Source organism: Benincasa hispida, chromosome 5 (assembly GCF_027475165.1).
Source record: "Benincasa hispida cultivar pf3 chromosome 5, pf3_genome.v1.1, whole genome shotgun sequence".
Classification (NCBI taxonomy): domain Eukaryota; kingdom Viridiplantae; phylum Streptophyta; class Magnoliopsida; order Cucurbitales; family Cucurbitaceae; genus Benincasa; species Benincasa hispida.
Window position 1 is genome coordinate 43951893 of NC_143482.1, and position 16585 is coordinate 43968477.

A 16585-nucleotide genomic window follows, 5' to 3' on the forward strand; every position below is an offset into this window, starting at 1 on the left:
TTTGACATAATACCATTGGCCATATATATGGAAAAAGTACAAATAAATTTCATAACTTGGGATAAACAAACTCATATATTTAAAAATAAGTTTGTCCTCTTTAACACTCCAAGTTTACACGCTTTACTTATTAAATACATATCTAAAATTAGACATGAGCATGTTTTTGAGGAATAAAAAATCTTTTTATTTAAACTCTTCTTGAAAAAACGATTTAAAACATATTTTATAAAACGTTTTAAAAACTATTTTGAGTGGTTGTCGAATACTTTAATTTTATTTTTTTAAAAAATATATTTTTAAAATTAAATATTTGAAAGGTTAAACCAAACACATCTCTAGATATAGTTGGATAGATGATTATCTTTTAAGATTTAGTCAAACGCCCATGTAGCTAAATAAAATATATACAAGTATTAATGGATGTGTAAGAGATGAAACTAAAAATATTTTTAATTTGTATTCAATGTTTATTAGGAAAAATAAAGGTTTCCAAATCTATATTTCATGTGACGGTCTCATTTTTTAGAAAAAATTCAAATTTATCCTTATAAACTTTAGGGGTAATATATATATCAATTAAATCTTAAATTTAATAATTTATTAATTTAAATAATCTTGAATCGATTTAGATCGGGTTTGTGAGTGATTTATTGTTATTTTCACTAGTTTTTTTCTGCTTAAAATCAACTAAATAAAATTATTATCCTCTAAAAAATTTCAGCAAAATAGTATATAAAATTTTCATATTCTTTCCGAAAAGAGTAGAGAAAAATTCGTGAAAACGAGAATATGAAAATTCCAATCATATAAATAATAATAATTAAAAAAAACCCACTATAATCTATATTATTATTATTATGAATATTATAATAATAAATAAATGCTCATGGTTAGTGTCCCAAAAGCCATATGTCACCCTTTCATATTGTCCATGTGTCTTGTAGTTATTCATGCTTGACGTCCATGTAAGTTCACATCCTACTTGTCATTTTGCCTATAAATAGTGGCATTTGGTGGATCTTAAGATCACACACCAATTGGTAAGAAATCCACTTCAAATTCTACTAAGTTTTCTATTATCCAATTTTATAATTTTAGTTATTTCATGATTTTAGCTTTTTATTTTAAATTATATATTATTATTATTATTATATTATATTTTCTCTATATCTGTGTTTTCGTTGTGCTCCTCAATTTCACAATAAGTTATCAACACGAGCTCTTGTCATTTTTTCCGCTAAAGGTATGTCGATTTTTTCCTCTTCGTTATAATTAATAAATTTAATGTTATTTGTCATGACAAATCTCACAAAATTAGAATTTTTCGTCCTTGATATTAACAGTAATAATTATTTGTCATGGGTACTTGATGTCGAAATCCACCTGGATGCTATGAATCTTGGGGAGATTATTAAAGAAGAAAATATGACATTCAGTTATGACAAGGCAAAAGCTATGATTTTCCTTCGTCATTGTATCCACGTGGGATTGAAGATGGAGTATCTTATAATAAAAGATCCCCGTATCTTGTGAAAATTTTTGAAAGAGAGGTATGATCATAAAAAAACAGTTATTCTTCCTAAAGCTCGTTATGAGTTGATGCACTTGAGGCTACAAGATTTCAAATCAGTAAGTGATTACAACTCCACATTATTTAAAATCAGTTCAAAATTGTTATTATACGGAGAGAAAATCACTGATGTCGATATGTTAGAGAAGACCTTTTCTACATTTCATGTCTCGAATATGCTACTGCAGCAGAAATATCGAGAGAAAGGTTTAAAATAGTATTCTGAATTAATTCATGTCTTCTCGTGGCCGAACAAAATAACGAGTTATTGATGAAAAATCATAAATCTCGACCAACTGGAACGACACCATTCCCTGAAGTGAATGTTGTTAATTTTAATTATGATCGTGGTCGAGGTCGTGGTCGCAGTCGAGGTCGTGACTGTGGCAGAGGAAGAAATTATTATTATTTTCATGGTGGTCGTTCTAATCATTTAAATTTCAAAAGAACCACACAAAATGATGATCACAAAGGAAAAACTCCACAAGATAAGAGTTCAAAAGTATTGAAAATAAATGCCTTCAATGCGGAATGACTGGGCATTGGTCACATACCTATCGTACGTCAAAACACTTAGTTGACCTCTATCAAGCCTCCCTGAAAGAAAAAGAGAAAAATGTGAAAGCAAATTTTGCATATCAAGATAATGACATATTTGACCTATCCCATATGACAAATTTGGATGTGGCAAACTTCTTTGAAACTTCTGAAGAGAAGATTGGCACAATTGGTGAAACATCAAGTGTTTCTTTTGACTTTGAGAATATCTAGACTTAATGTTGTTGTTTTTCTTTTATCTATTTTCATGTTTTTTTAGTAACTTTTGTATATTTTAAGTGTTGTTTTTCTTATTTTTCTTATTTTCTTTTAATGAAGAAACATGGATCATTTTCATATATTTGGTGTTTCAAAAAAGAGCAAAGAATATCTATGCCTGGCGAACAGTGCAACTACATACATAATACTTATAAATAAAAAATACTTTTCCAAATTGATAATGCTGAAAGAAAAAGTAAATACAATATCAGGTTCTGCAAACTTGATCGAAGTTTTGGAAAAGGAAATATTATTTTGCCTAGAGGAACAAAATTTACAATTGACAATGCATTGTTCTCTAGTTAATCAAAGAGAAATCTTCTAAGTTTTAAAGATATACATTGTAATGGTTATCATATTGAGACTGATAGTAAGAATAATGTGGAATATCTATCTTAGCACCATCATATAGTGCCTCTTCTTGATCGTTTAGCGCGCGCATAAAGCTACACGATCGTGTAGTGCTATCGCATAGCACATCTTCTGATCGTTTAGCTCCCTCGCATAGCTACACGATTGTGTAGCACTATCGCATAGCACCTCTACACATCGTTTAGCTCCCACAGGTATACGATCGTCTAGCGCACAACACTTTACATCGTTTAGCGCCCATAGCTTTTCTTCACATCGTTTAGCACCCATAGCTAGACGATCATCTAGCATTTAAACCTCAACGACGATATTTGAGCAGAGGCTGGAAAAATTGGAATCTGCAACTCGGCCTTCTTCACTTGTTTCTTCAATTACATCTTAATTTCAACTCTGACGACTCCAAATAAATTACAAACTCTTGAGAACACATAAAAACTCATCAATCAAGAGCCAATTACAAATTAATCAAGAAATCAAAGAGAAATTAAATGCCAAAAGAAAACCATATCAGTATACCAATTTCATATAACTCATGAAAAAACACCCACCACACCAAAATTAAACCAAATTGAATGCTTAAATGATACTATGATACCAATTGTTGGAATGTATCAGCAAGTAACGGAAGCAACAAGGATCAATAAGCACTCTAATTCATAATTTTGGCAGAAACTAAAGCTTGCTCTTGCAGAAACAAGTGGGTTTCAAGCCATACCTTTGTAGAACTTCTTCAAATCTCGATTTTAAGCTGCGAACTTCTCCAAATCTTGTTGTAAACCACCTCAAGATCTCCCTCGCTATTCTCTTGGAGCTTTAGATTGAGTTGTGGGACTCAAAATAAACTTGAATGAAGGAAACTTGGAGAAGAACTCAAGTAGCAACTCGCTTGAAGAACACCTTTTTCAACACGAATTTTCAGCAAAAATTCTATCGATTGCATGCCTCAATTCTACACTCCAATCTTCTCAATATATTGCAGACTATCATGTAAAGAAGATGGTTGCATGAGATGCAGCTCATGCTTGGAGTTATTGAAGGCAAAGAAATGGGTTCTGTGTGAGCTACTTTGAAGATGTAATGGAAAATCTCATAAATCCATTTTGTGTTATTTAAAACTTCTTCAATTTTTCAATTGATTTCAAAAATTAAATTGATTTCTAAAATTGAAAATATTATTAGTTTTACAAAATTAATTCATAAATTAATTTTTCTAATAAAATTAATAAATAATTATTTAAACAATTTAAATAATTCTAATGAATTAAATATCAAATATTAAATTAATTTTACACATATCTACCTTCATATATTTAAATCATATTTAAATATTAATTCTCTAGTTCCGTTTAATTCTAATTTGAACGTTTCAAATTAACTTATCACGCTACTCTAAAGCTAATCCATTTACGAGCTAGTAGGGGGACCTTGCGGACCTACAGATTATGAGCTCCAATGATCCGAGATTAATTGGCTAAACTCATTATACCGGATTAATCCCCATTTGTTAACTAATGGGTCACTCTACTAAAGTCCATAGTTGAACTCCCCTCATTGTAGATATATTATGTCTACTCGATATAACTATGATTAGTAAGTTAATCCTTCATAGGTTGTTCGTAATAACAGGTGGGTCAAATGTCTATTTTACCCCCGAGAGTACCTCTTGTTTCTTAAGTTCCACTAATCCTCTAATGAACAATTGATTTGTGATCCAATCAACAAACCGAGTCCTCTCGAGCTAATGAGAGGGTGAGGCCCTTTATTCCCAGAATCAGTACTTAAGAGAACAACCTCTCTACTATCCCTAAGAGCAGGTAGGAGTGAATTCCTTCTTGCCTTATGTCCTCAGCTATCTACTTGGTCTTACCCCTGAAATGGGAGTTTATTGAGCCGACGTTGTTGAGCCAATCCTCACCTATGCAAATCTAAGGATAATCCCGAATAAACAGGAGTTTATAGTTAACCCAAGATTAAGGTCAAGTTACCTGGGTCATCGCTTTGAAATAGGTAGTCTTAAACAGTAAACAACGTTATAAAGTAAGAGTGACTTATTTTGTGGTCTGATCTTGTACAAACCCTTTTGCACAGAATGCCCCCATTCCTCAGGTCATAACATGTACGAATTAGGATCACTTCGTTTGTAGCACTTTACAACTCTTTGTAATAACTACGGAGTAGGCCACATCCAATAGTATTACCAGAATAAAGCACCAAACCTTATTCATATACTATAGATTCTTTTGACTATTTACTCGAACTTGATCCACTATTATGTTTCCACATAAAGTTCAAGTACTCATGTAATAGCCAAGGGACTTATAGGTTTATTGGATTTCTAATAAGCAATACATATATTCAATAACAACTTATTGAATTTTCAAAATAAGTTTTATTGTTTACAAACCACGAGTTTTAGGACATAAACCTAACACACAATTTGTATAGCCCAAATCAAAGGAGGATATATTAAAGGAGATAGAACAAAGCATATTTCAACGAAGCATTTCTATACTCATGATCTTGAAGAAAATGGAAACATCACTGTACAACAAATTTATTCGAAGGATAACCTGGTAGACTTATTTACAAAGGCATTACCAACTGCAACTTTTGAAAAATTGGTACACAACATTGGTATGCGACGACTTAGAGAACTTAAGTGATGTTTTCATGAGAGGGAGTAAATATAATTGTATTCTTTTAGAAGTATATATTTTATGAAATATGTACTTTTTTTCTTTCATTAGAATTTTTTCCCATTGGGCTTTTCCTAGTATCGTTTTAACGAAGCATATATATATATATATATTTATTTATTTATTTATTTCTCTCTCCTCCATGTATACTTCTCTCCTCCATGCATACTCTCTCTCCCCCATGCATATGTTCTCTCTCCCAATAATATATTTAATATATTCTCTCCCCCATAATTCACACCTATTTCTTCCTCTTCCCTCTCTTTTCTCCTTTCGGCGATGTGAGTTGTAAGCAGTAGACGACGGCGTGGGTGAATTTATAGTTCGACACGAGGTGACACGAACGACTTGGGACAAATCAATGACGTGGACGGCGTGAGGCGAATTGACGAGATGAGTTAAGCAGATTCGGTCGATGACATGGCAGGACGAGCAAATCCGATCGACGATGACGGGGAATGACTGAAGAAGAAGAGATGAAGTTGAGGGTTATGTATTATAAACTCCCATATAAATATGAACTTTATATTTTCCTATTTTTTATATATACTGTGATATATATGTATTTTTTTAGCTTTTGTAGGAAATTTTATATATACTGTGGTATATGTGTTTGTTTATTTGATATAAACGAGTGTTTTTTTTTATTTAGACTTATTGTATTATGATATATATACTGTGGTATAACTGAAATATATGAAGATTTATGTACCTATAGTACATAAATCTTCATATATTGGTTTATACTGTGATTTAGTCAAACATTGAGTTAATCTCTAATTTATAAACTATAGTATATTTTATATATTTGTTAGAATATTTTCAAATACCTAACAAAATGTTCTAAGATATATTTAAAATAATCATGAATTCGTCAAAATGTTCTAAGGTATATTTAAAATAACCATTAATTTGTAAAAAGAAACCCAATAAATTGATATGTACAAATAAACAACGGAATATATTATATGTACAAGTGAACAAACAATGTAATATTTTCACATAATAACAAAAATCAACATGAAAAACGAAATGGAAAATAAAATCATATTAAATGTCATTTTCTCTCTCCAAATGAAAATGGAAAAAATATATCAAATGCATTTTACCTCTATAATCGAAAAAGGAAAAAATTTTTATGTCAAGGATTATATGGTGATTTACGTAAAAGATTGAATTTATATATTGTGGTATATTTCATATATTGGTTAGAATATTTTCAAATTTCTAACAAAATGTTTTGAGGTATATTTTAAATAACTATGAATCCGTAGAAAAAAAACGTGAAACCAATGATAATAGGAAAAAATTTATTAAATGTATTTTCTCTCTCCAATTAAATTAAGTAAAGGAAAAATCTCAACAAATAAATATATTTTCTTGCTCCATTTGAAAATATGAAAAAAAAAAAATTCATATTAAATTAATCTTCTCTCCATGATAAATACAGTTTCTCTCTCCATCATTAAGAAAAATTTGAAAATAGGGACATATATATATAAATCGGGAATAAAAATAATAAAAGGGTAAATTTGTTCAAAAATAATATTAAAAGTCTTTCTAAAAAAAATTCAAATTTAAAGATATTTTTGAAATATAAGACCTAAAGATGGGTATCAATTTTTTTTAACCAACCCACGACCTAACCCAAGAACAAAACTAATCCAACCCAATCCTTATATTTTGGGTTGAGTAGTCTGAGTTGTTCGGGTTATCGGGTTATTTGAACACCTCTAATTAATATTTATCCTAAAACTATAAAAATTTTAGTTTTCTATAAGAAAAGAAATTGATGTTTACTAATACCTAATGTTTAAGATATAAATGGATTGCTTCAAAAAAAAAAAAAAATTTATAAATGGATTTTCTCCCTTAGTTTTTCTTTCTTTCTCTCTCTTTCTCTCTCTTTCTCTCTCTCTAAAGCGATACTTTAATAATTTGATGAAGAAATAGGTTTACCTAAATTAAAATCATGCCCTTCCCAAGCAACGAATAAACTGCACGCGCTTATATAAGCAATTGGGCGCGTGGGCACAGCCACCAACTAATTCCGTTCATATTTCCCCAAATAATATACAATGAACAGTTAATTTTTTTCAACTAATTTTGCTCACTGCGACTTGAAGATCAATCTTTGTTTCGAAGATGGCGACCCCATTGATGTCTCTGATATTTCTTCTGTTCTTCTTCCCTCTCCACTCCGCCCATAATTCCTCCTTTAGTTCCGTCGAGTACTCGATTCTCCCTCACGCTCGGTCCGACCAGAAGTCCTTGTGCTCTCAACTCGTTCATCCTGCTGGCTATCCTTGCGCCGAGCATACGGTACTCTCATTCTCTCATTTCGCTTCTAATTTTTTGGTTCATTAATTAGTGGACGGTGTAGATTAGGAATTGTTTGTGAAATGAGACAGTATTAGTGTTTGTTTCAAGTGGAGAAACTGGAAAAGATTTAGTCAACTAATTGGCTCTAATGCTTCTTGTTTATTATGTCTCCTGAGGTGAGAACGATGGAATGATTTCCTTTGTAATCTTAGATTCGACGTCCGTCTTTGGTTTGATTTGTTTCTGTCGAGATTCTGGATAAACCGATGCATTTGTATCGTTCTTTGTGTTCCTAATTGAAAGAATAGGCATAGAGATAATACGCGAAAAAGTATGATTGATTCTGACTCGTATGTAGATCTCTGATTTTATCAATTTCTCCTCAGCTATTTGGAGCCGAACGCATTTCTACAGTATAATTTTGTTTTTCTTATTATTTTTGGACGATATGTTATTTTATTATAATTCTTTTGAATTCTGAGGAATGGTATCGATTATTGCAGACTGGGAGGATGAATTGTGCTTTTAGTAGTGCACTTGAGTACGCTTGTGCAGTACTGACGGACGTGATTTTCTTATAAATTTCTTAGATTCAAACAAAGGATGGTTTTCTATTGGGTCTGCAACGTGTATCTTCACGTGATGGAGATTTGGAAAAGCGAAAAGGCCCTCCAATTTTGCTCCTCCATGGACTGTTCATGGTGAGTCTTCTAACAGTTTTGCAATATTGTAACTATATCTGTTAGGTTAGTTTACTCTTTTATGGTCTAACTCTATCAGCAATAGCTAAAATCGATAATGTTGCCTGATAATTTTTATACTACTGAGAGTTATTTCCTTTTGTTGAAATTTTCAACTGCCCTATCTCTTGATATTCCAGTGAAATGACTATTTTCGTGCTTTTGGGGAAATCTGATAAAATGGGAATGATATAGAGAAGATTCACATGACCCTGCGCAATGATGAATGCCATCAAGCCTCAAGGCAGATTTTAGCCAAAGCCCTACTTACATTTTTTACTCTGTCTCTCTCTTTTCAATCTTTTGCTCTCTGTTTCGTTGTCTCTCCAAGTGAGATTCTTTTCAAGTTGTTTTTACACATCTCAAAGTATACTGAATAGTCTTTTTAAGTTTCGTTAATTGGTACAATATTCTATGCTTGGCAAGATCCAATTATCCGTAAATTTTCTCGTCTAGGAGATCAATAACTGCGTATTTTGAAACATGGATTGTGAATTTTGAATAATTTTGTAGTCTGGGATCATTCTCACAGATAAGGGGTTCCTAACACTAGCTTTTCATACCTTTCATTGTCTGAACTGGTGCACGTGCAGGGTGGCGATGGATGGTTTTTGAATTCTGCAAAACAATCTTTAGGCTTTATTCTTGCAGATAATGGATTTGATGTGTGGATAGGAAATGTGCGTGGAACACGGTGGAGTCATGGGCATACATCCCTATCAGAGGATGATAAGGTATTCATAGAATAATTTACTACAAAGTCCTTAGGATGTGTAAGATGTTAACTAAATGCAGAGAAAGAACATATTAATAGCAAGGGTTTCCTCATTGTGTTGTGGGTGTAATCCATGTAACTAGAAAGTTAAATAACGATACAAACATGTTGTAGCTCGTCCGTGCTCAGTGCATTAAGTTGGAGAGTATCATGCTGTCAATTTTGGCGGTTCAAACTTCATACAAATTTGTGTGATCCGTGAGGTTTTATGGAGTTCAGCAGTCAAATGACAGATTATCTTAAAGGACCATTTGATTTCATGCTAATTGTGTTGATTTGCTAAAGCCTATTTTGTCCTCAAATTTCTGCACTATATTGTTTGGTGGATTACTGGTCCATGAGTATCTTAGGACAATCTTGAAAGTTATATAACATAAATTGCGTATGTTTAATTTCTGTTCGTCTTTGACTAAAGTATATTCTCATTGTAGGAATTTTGGAATTGGAGTTGGGAAGAGTTGGCTCTGTACGATCTTGCAGCAATGATTAACTACATAAATTCATTGACAGACAGGAAAATTTATGTTGTTGGACACTCACAGGTCTCATATCTTCTTCTTCGAGATTCTTAATCTGAAATCATATATTGTTGCTATGGTGTCATCTTTTATCTTTGTTCACAGGGAACAATCATGTCTTTTGCTGCTCTTACCCAGCCAGACATAGCCAAGAAAGTTGAAGCAGCTGCTCTTTTAAGTCCTATATCGTACTTGGAACATATAACTGCTCCATTAGTACGTCTAATGGTTGACACACATCTTGATACGGTATTCCTGGCTCTGGCTTGTTATTTTGTAATTAGCATTGTTAAGTAATAATTAATAAGCTTATTCTTTATATTTTTCTCGGTAGATAATTCTTTCCGCGGGATTTCGTGAACTCAACTTTAAAAGGTTGTCATCCTATGCTTTGCCCAATTTTGATTTTGTAATGGGTTGCATTTTTAGCTTCACCATAGTTCATAACACTCATGTATATTTTTGTATGCTACTTCAGCGATTGGGGAACAGTCCTTTTAGATAATCTTTGTGATCGGCTCGTTAACTGCATCAATGTTCTAAGTTCAATAACAGGTTCTCTCGATGCAACCTGTTTCATGTTTCTTTCTCTCTCTCTCTTCTCTCTCTCTTTTTTTATTATTTTTATTATTTTTATTTTTATTTTTTTTTTGTCGATCCTTGACTTTGGAATCCTTATCCAACATTGCTAATTTCTTTTAATTACTATAATGTATACCGACATCGATCATATTGGATCATATGGTTAGTGGGTATATCTTCTGTTAAATTGAAAGGCCCAGATTGGAAAATTTTACTAAAATTTACCACGTGATGAAATCTGGAGTATGTTACTGATATTTACCAAGTGCTCCATTTTTCATGTGATATTGGTTCCAGAAAGCTTCTATTAGTCATTAGTGCAATTCAAGTAATGGACTACTTCATATGCTATATTGTATATTATTTTCAGGGTTCAAATGCCCTAGTATGGGAAATTTTTAAGTATAGTACTTAATAAAATTGTCATGATCCAATATTGATCGAGGTCTGGATTTATTATGTCCTGTTTCTTCTTTTAGTTGGGAAAAAATTGGGAACAACTAGATAAGATAATAAGTTTTTGATTGGAATGACTGCGCTGTGTTGCTTTGTTCTTCATAGGAAAGTATCAAGTTTGGATGTTCAATCTATTCAATTCCAGACATTAAATTTCCTAAGGATGCCTTCTTTTAATGCTGCAGGGGAAAATTGTTGCCTTAATCGCTCACGTTTTGACTTATTTTTCGAATATGAACCACATCCATCATCAGCAAAAAACCTGCACCATCTTTTCCAGAGTATGCTCTGCAATATCTTCTCTCTGTTTCATGTTCTATTATACTATGGTAAATTTGAAATTTTACCTGCACGTAAGTCTTGGGAAGTTAATTTTTAGTGTTTCCTTGTGAAGTCTAATATAAATCTATAAACATTCGATCGTGAAACTTTGCATCATATGTTCCAAACTCTTTCAAGACCTCCAAAAAAATAGCTTGCAAATTTGATCTTCTTCCTCATATTACTTTTTCAAGAAACCACCTAGAGATATCAAAATTAAACCCATCAAAGCACAACGAAAAAGAATACCCAGCTTCGCACAAAGAGCTCTTCCATCTTCAACAGTTTACCCCAGACACCAAATTCGTTAATACTCTGCAACCTTCAGCAGTTTTTCTTCCTTTGGCTTCCTTCTTTTCCTTCCCACTCTCCGGATTTCAAATAATCAAGGAGGCTATTCCATAAAGGGTTTTTTTTTCATATGCTCTTTAACTTCTTTCGTTCAATCTCTTTCCTGATTGACTTTTCATCTCCATCAAATCATCAACTTTACCTCTAATTAAAGCCAGCCCTCTATTCCCAAAGCATTCATTCATCAATTACCGAACTCACTTGCGCTTTTCACTTCCTTGTCCTTAACTCCCTCCCCACCCGTCCCTTCAGCTGCTCAAGAAATTCCAGAACCATCACCTCCTTGAAAAAGCCAAAGAATTCCCCAATTCTTGATTGAATTACTAGGACCTTTCGCTATTCCTTTCAACCAAGCTTCAATTTCTGCTTGCTATACCAAAATTTCTTGTTTCCTTTCACGTTTGCTGGGCACAAACAACATAACCAAACTTTACTTATTATTCCCAAGCCGTTTTGTTTCGCAGTTCATCTTTGTCGTATTGTAGTTCAAGCCAGAACAATAGTAATGGTTTAAGTTCGTTTTTTCTGTTGTTAAATCTGTTAATTTTTTAGAGATTGAAAGAAGAGGACTTATGCAAGAATGTATTTTGACACATCCATACCAAAGATTTGAGAGACTGGTATGTGTCACTATCTTCCATATAACTGAACGGACAAACTTCTCCTTTAGCAAAACAAAAACTGATCCTATTCCTAACACATCACTAATGTCCTGAGTCTCCTGACCTCAACACATGAAACAATTTACTACTTTGAAATTGAATTATTGGTTTGAAGAAGTGTTATAGTTTACAAATCAATTACTTAGGAGTATGTTTTTCTCCTCTTGACGAGAATAGGAGGCTGTTTGACACCACGGATTTAACTGCGTTCCTTTTCTTTTACCAGTGATCCGCAAAGGTACGTTTTCCAGGTATGACTATGGATTGTTAAAGAATCTGAGAGTTTACGGTCAAAGGAAGCCTCCTGAATTTGATCTCAGCCGTATTCCCAAGTCCTTGCCACTGTGGATGGCGTATGGTGGCAATGACGAGTTATCCGATTGGACAGATCTGGAGCACACGATAAAGGAATTGAAGCCGGTACCAGAATTAGTTTACCTTGAAAATTATGGTCATGTCGACTTCATTTTGAGCATGAACGCGAAGAAAGATTTGTATGATCCTATGATCAAATTCTTTAAATCCTTGGCAAAGTCAAGTAGTATGTAAAGTGAATTCTGGTAAATGTCCTTGTAAATGTGTAGTAGCCAAATCCTTCTGTTCATGGTTGTACCTTATGGAAGGCTAAATGTTCAATACCTAAACTTTACACAAACACAAAAGAAAGAAATGAAGTAATAAATAAATTTGTTTGTACTAAAATAAAAATAAGAAAATTGTTTTTACTGCATAAGATTCAGTGTGTCAAACATTTCTTTTAGTACAATAAACCTTATGAAGTTAAATCATATTTTGATCAGGTGAGCTATTTTCTTAGGGGCAAATTTGCACTTCAAACTTGATAAATGATAAAGTTGGAAGAAGTTCTCTGACTAGCTATGATACACCATTTTAGTTGTGGACTTGAAAATTTATAGCCAAGTTTGAATACTTATTTTTTAACAGTTTAGTTTTGCGTTTAGATTTGAATATTTCCAAGGTTGGATTTAGAAATTACTTAGTTTGATTCTGTTCTTTTTTTTTTTTTTTTTTCGTGGAATATTTTGCAACTACCAGTGTGCGTTAAAAATTAAAAATAAAAATTTAGAGTAAGTTAGGCTCCCTATGGTTGTGATCCATTTTTATTTTAATATTTCTAAAAATAAAAATACAAGGAAATAAAGAAAAATATGTTTGTTATAACTTATAGGGGAGTTTTTTAAATATAGAAAATGAACCAAATTATTTACAAGTTATTGCAAAATTTTATAAATTTGTTCCAATAAACCCACGCGAGCCAACGGAAAAGAATAGCCCACGAGACGACCTGTTTGTTCAAAAAATCGGACCGATTATTATCCATTGACGCGACCCAATCGAAAAGAAGGCCCAGAGCGAAATGAAAGAAAAAAAATGAAATGCGCGCCCCTTCGTCTTCCCAACATTCCTCTTCTTCTCCATTTCCATTGCTGCTACTTCTTCACTTTCATTTTGTTTCTTCTTCTGTCATTCTTTTCTTTCTTCTACTTCTTCACTTTCTTCTTCTTCTACTACTTCTTCACTTTTTTTGTTCTTCTTCACTGTCTTCTTTCTTCTTCACTTTCTTCTTCTTTTTTCCTCCTCCTCCTCCTCCTCCTCCTTTCATTTCAACATTCAAGCGCCACTGGCCCACTCTATTCTACTTGTTTATTCCTCTTCGATATACACAACTATCACTTCATAGATTACAGTTTATCAAAGACTTCATTCGTCAACAAAATCAGTTCTTCATGGTGCTTTTCTTCCTTTTTACTCTCCAGATAAATTATTATTAGTGGCTATTTATTCCTTGTTCATTCAACTGATGATTAACCTAAATTTTGTGAATAAATGGCAAGAAAAAAAAAAAAAAAAAAAGAACTATCATTGATGGTGAATCGTCAAGCGGGAGGAAAAAATTAAAATCTGAAAAGCTTAAGCCTACAAAAAGAGAAAATGGAAGCAAAGGTATAATGTTGAGCTTGTGTGAATTCTGTTTTGTTTTGTTTTTAGAAAATTGTTGGTAGATAATGTTCATTGCTTTGTTTTATAGATAGTACTTATCTATTACTAATAGATAATGATAGACTATTATCACTACCTGTCATTGATAGTTGGTGATAGTGATGGAAAATGATAGTAGTGTATCATTCTCCATCACTGATAGACAGTGATAAACTACTACATTGTGTATTAGTAATAGATTATGATAGTATTGTTGAGATTTGTTATTCCCTTCAAGTATTCTACTACTCTCTATCATTAGATAGAACTAAACTTTTAGATTTCAGTTTAGCATGTTTCGTTGTTGACAAAACTATGAAGAACTAAACTTCTAGTTTTGTGTTTAGTTTTAAAATATTACTCTCTTTACAATTTTGTTGTTCATAGATATGTTTATAGATTTGTTGGTGATAGATAATTACCATTGCTGGCAAATAATATTTTCTTGCTGATATATAGTTGCTAATAGAAAGTTGAAAAGGTGATAAAGAGTGATAAAAAAAAAAACCTGATAGTAGGTTAAAAAAGAGTGTTAGTGTTCTACTAGTGTCTATCATTTGAGTGATAGATATTGTTAGACTACTATAATTCTTTATCTATTCATTGTATGTAGATATGTTTTTGTTTATAACTTTGTTATATAATGTTATGCTTACAGTAGTTCCTATATATGCCTATCGTTGATAGATGGTAATAGTGATAGAGAGTGATAATGGTTTATAAGTGTCTATCACTGATAGACACTGATAGATCACTATCATTTATACACTATTTGTAGTTTTGTTGCTTTGATAGATCAATTCTGCTAGTTCCTAAATGTTACTCAATTAGAATTTTTATTATGTCAAACCACTATAGACAATGATAGATAATGGAAGGTTATGTGGTGTTCAGGGTTTTATATCATTGTCTATCAATGATAGACAGTGATAATATCATTGTCCATCTTAGAAAATGATGATAACTTCTTGCCTATCATTGTTAGATGGTGATAGTGATAGATAGTCTACCATTTATATTCTATTTATAGTTTTGTTACTCCGATAGACTACTATCATTGTCTATCACTTTTTTAATAGAGAGTGATAATAGTCTATCTTTGTCTATCACTGATAGACAATGATAAACTATTATCATTGTGTATCACTAATAGACAATAATACAACACTATCATTGTATCTATCCTATCAATTTTGTCACTAATAATTTAATTGTGCTTATGTGTAGTTTTCTATTGTTCAACTTGTTCCTACAAAAGATGAAGTTGAATCAACAACCTTCAAATATTTCATGGATTTAGAGGAAAAGGAAAAGAGAAAAAAAAAAAAAAAGGAAGAAAGACAAAAGTAAGAAAGAAATATCAATAGAGAAAGACAAAAGAAAAGAGATGACGAAAACTAACCAAAAAAAGCATTAGACAATAAGAATAAAAAAAAGTATCTTCAAAGAAGAAATATGAGAAGAAGGCAACAATGGGGAAGATGATGATGGAAAATGCTCCAAGCTTTGACTTGAAGATTTATCAACTGCAATCCAAATCCGAATATGAATCTCCATCATGATTGCAGAAGTATGTTTTTGTAAATGGTTGAACTTTTTCTTTGTACTTGTTGACAATCAATTACTTTTTAAATTTATAAAATTAATATGTTTTTGTTGATTGTCTTGTTGGAATGTTTTTAATTGTTGATTTGATAATCATTTCTTTGTACTTTCTGTTTTATTGATCTGATAATGTTCTATCACTATCTATCATTGATAAACAATGATAAATAACTATTACTATCTATTAGTGACAGATAGTAATAATATTCAATCATTGTCTATCATCATAGATTGTGATAGTAGCTTCTTGCTCCTATGTGAATAGTATCTTCATTTATTGCATTGCATTAGACTATCTGCTGCATTTTAATCCTTTGGAAACTTTAGCATCAATAGAATAGTCGTGTGGTGTATATCATTGTCTATATACATAATAACAGACACTGATAGTTGTCTATCACTGATAAATATTGTAGAAGTTTTACTATCATATAGACTAGCATGGCTATCTACTAATAGATAACTATAGACAACTATCGTTGTTTATCAGTGGACATCAACATTTAGTTTCTTTTATTTTTTTCCCCTCCATTTAGAAGAGACCAGAAGAAGAAGAAGAATGAGAAGAATAGAAGAGGAGGGGAAAAAATTCTATCATTGATAGATATTGGTAGATGTCTATCAATGTCAATTAGTGATAGACAATTACAAACATCTATTATTTTCTATTATTGATTGATAGTGATAGATGTCTATTACAAAAGAAGAAAAGAAGAAAAAGAGAGGAGGAAAAGAAGGAGAAAGAAAAGGAGAAGGAGAAGGAGAGGAATAAGAAGAGAGGAGGAAAAGAAGGAG

The 16585-nt window shown here is 32.0% G+C and overlaps 1 protein-coding gene and 1 non-coding gene across 2 annotated transcripts; both read left to right on the forward strand.

The window, feature by feature from the left end:
• The first annotated feature begins 7392 nt into the window (after positions 1 to 7392).
• On the forward strand, positions 7393 to 12900 carry LOC120077062 (lipase 1). Its single transcript, XM_039030911.2, has 9 exons — positions 7393 to 7779; positions 8370 to 8480; positions 9113 to 9253; positions 9726 to 9836; positions 9918 to 10061; positions 10147 to 10187; positions 10291 to 10367; positions 11036 to 11131; positions 12411 to 12900. Exons 1-9 carry the CDS (start codon positions 7603 to 7605, stop codon positions 12731 to 12733), a joined length of 1221 nt encoding a protein of 406 aa, XP_038886839.2. The 5' UTR covers positions 7393 to 7602; the 3' UTR covers positions 12734 to 12900.
• LOC120078871 (U6 spliceosomal RNA) lies at positions 8671 to 8773 on the forward strand. Its single transcript, XR_005482150.1, has one exon. It is a non-coding gene; the product is annotated as a U6 spliceosomal RNA (small nuclear RNA).
• Positions 12901 to 16585: the final 3685 nt, after the last annotated feature.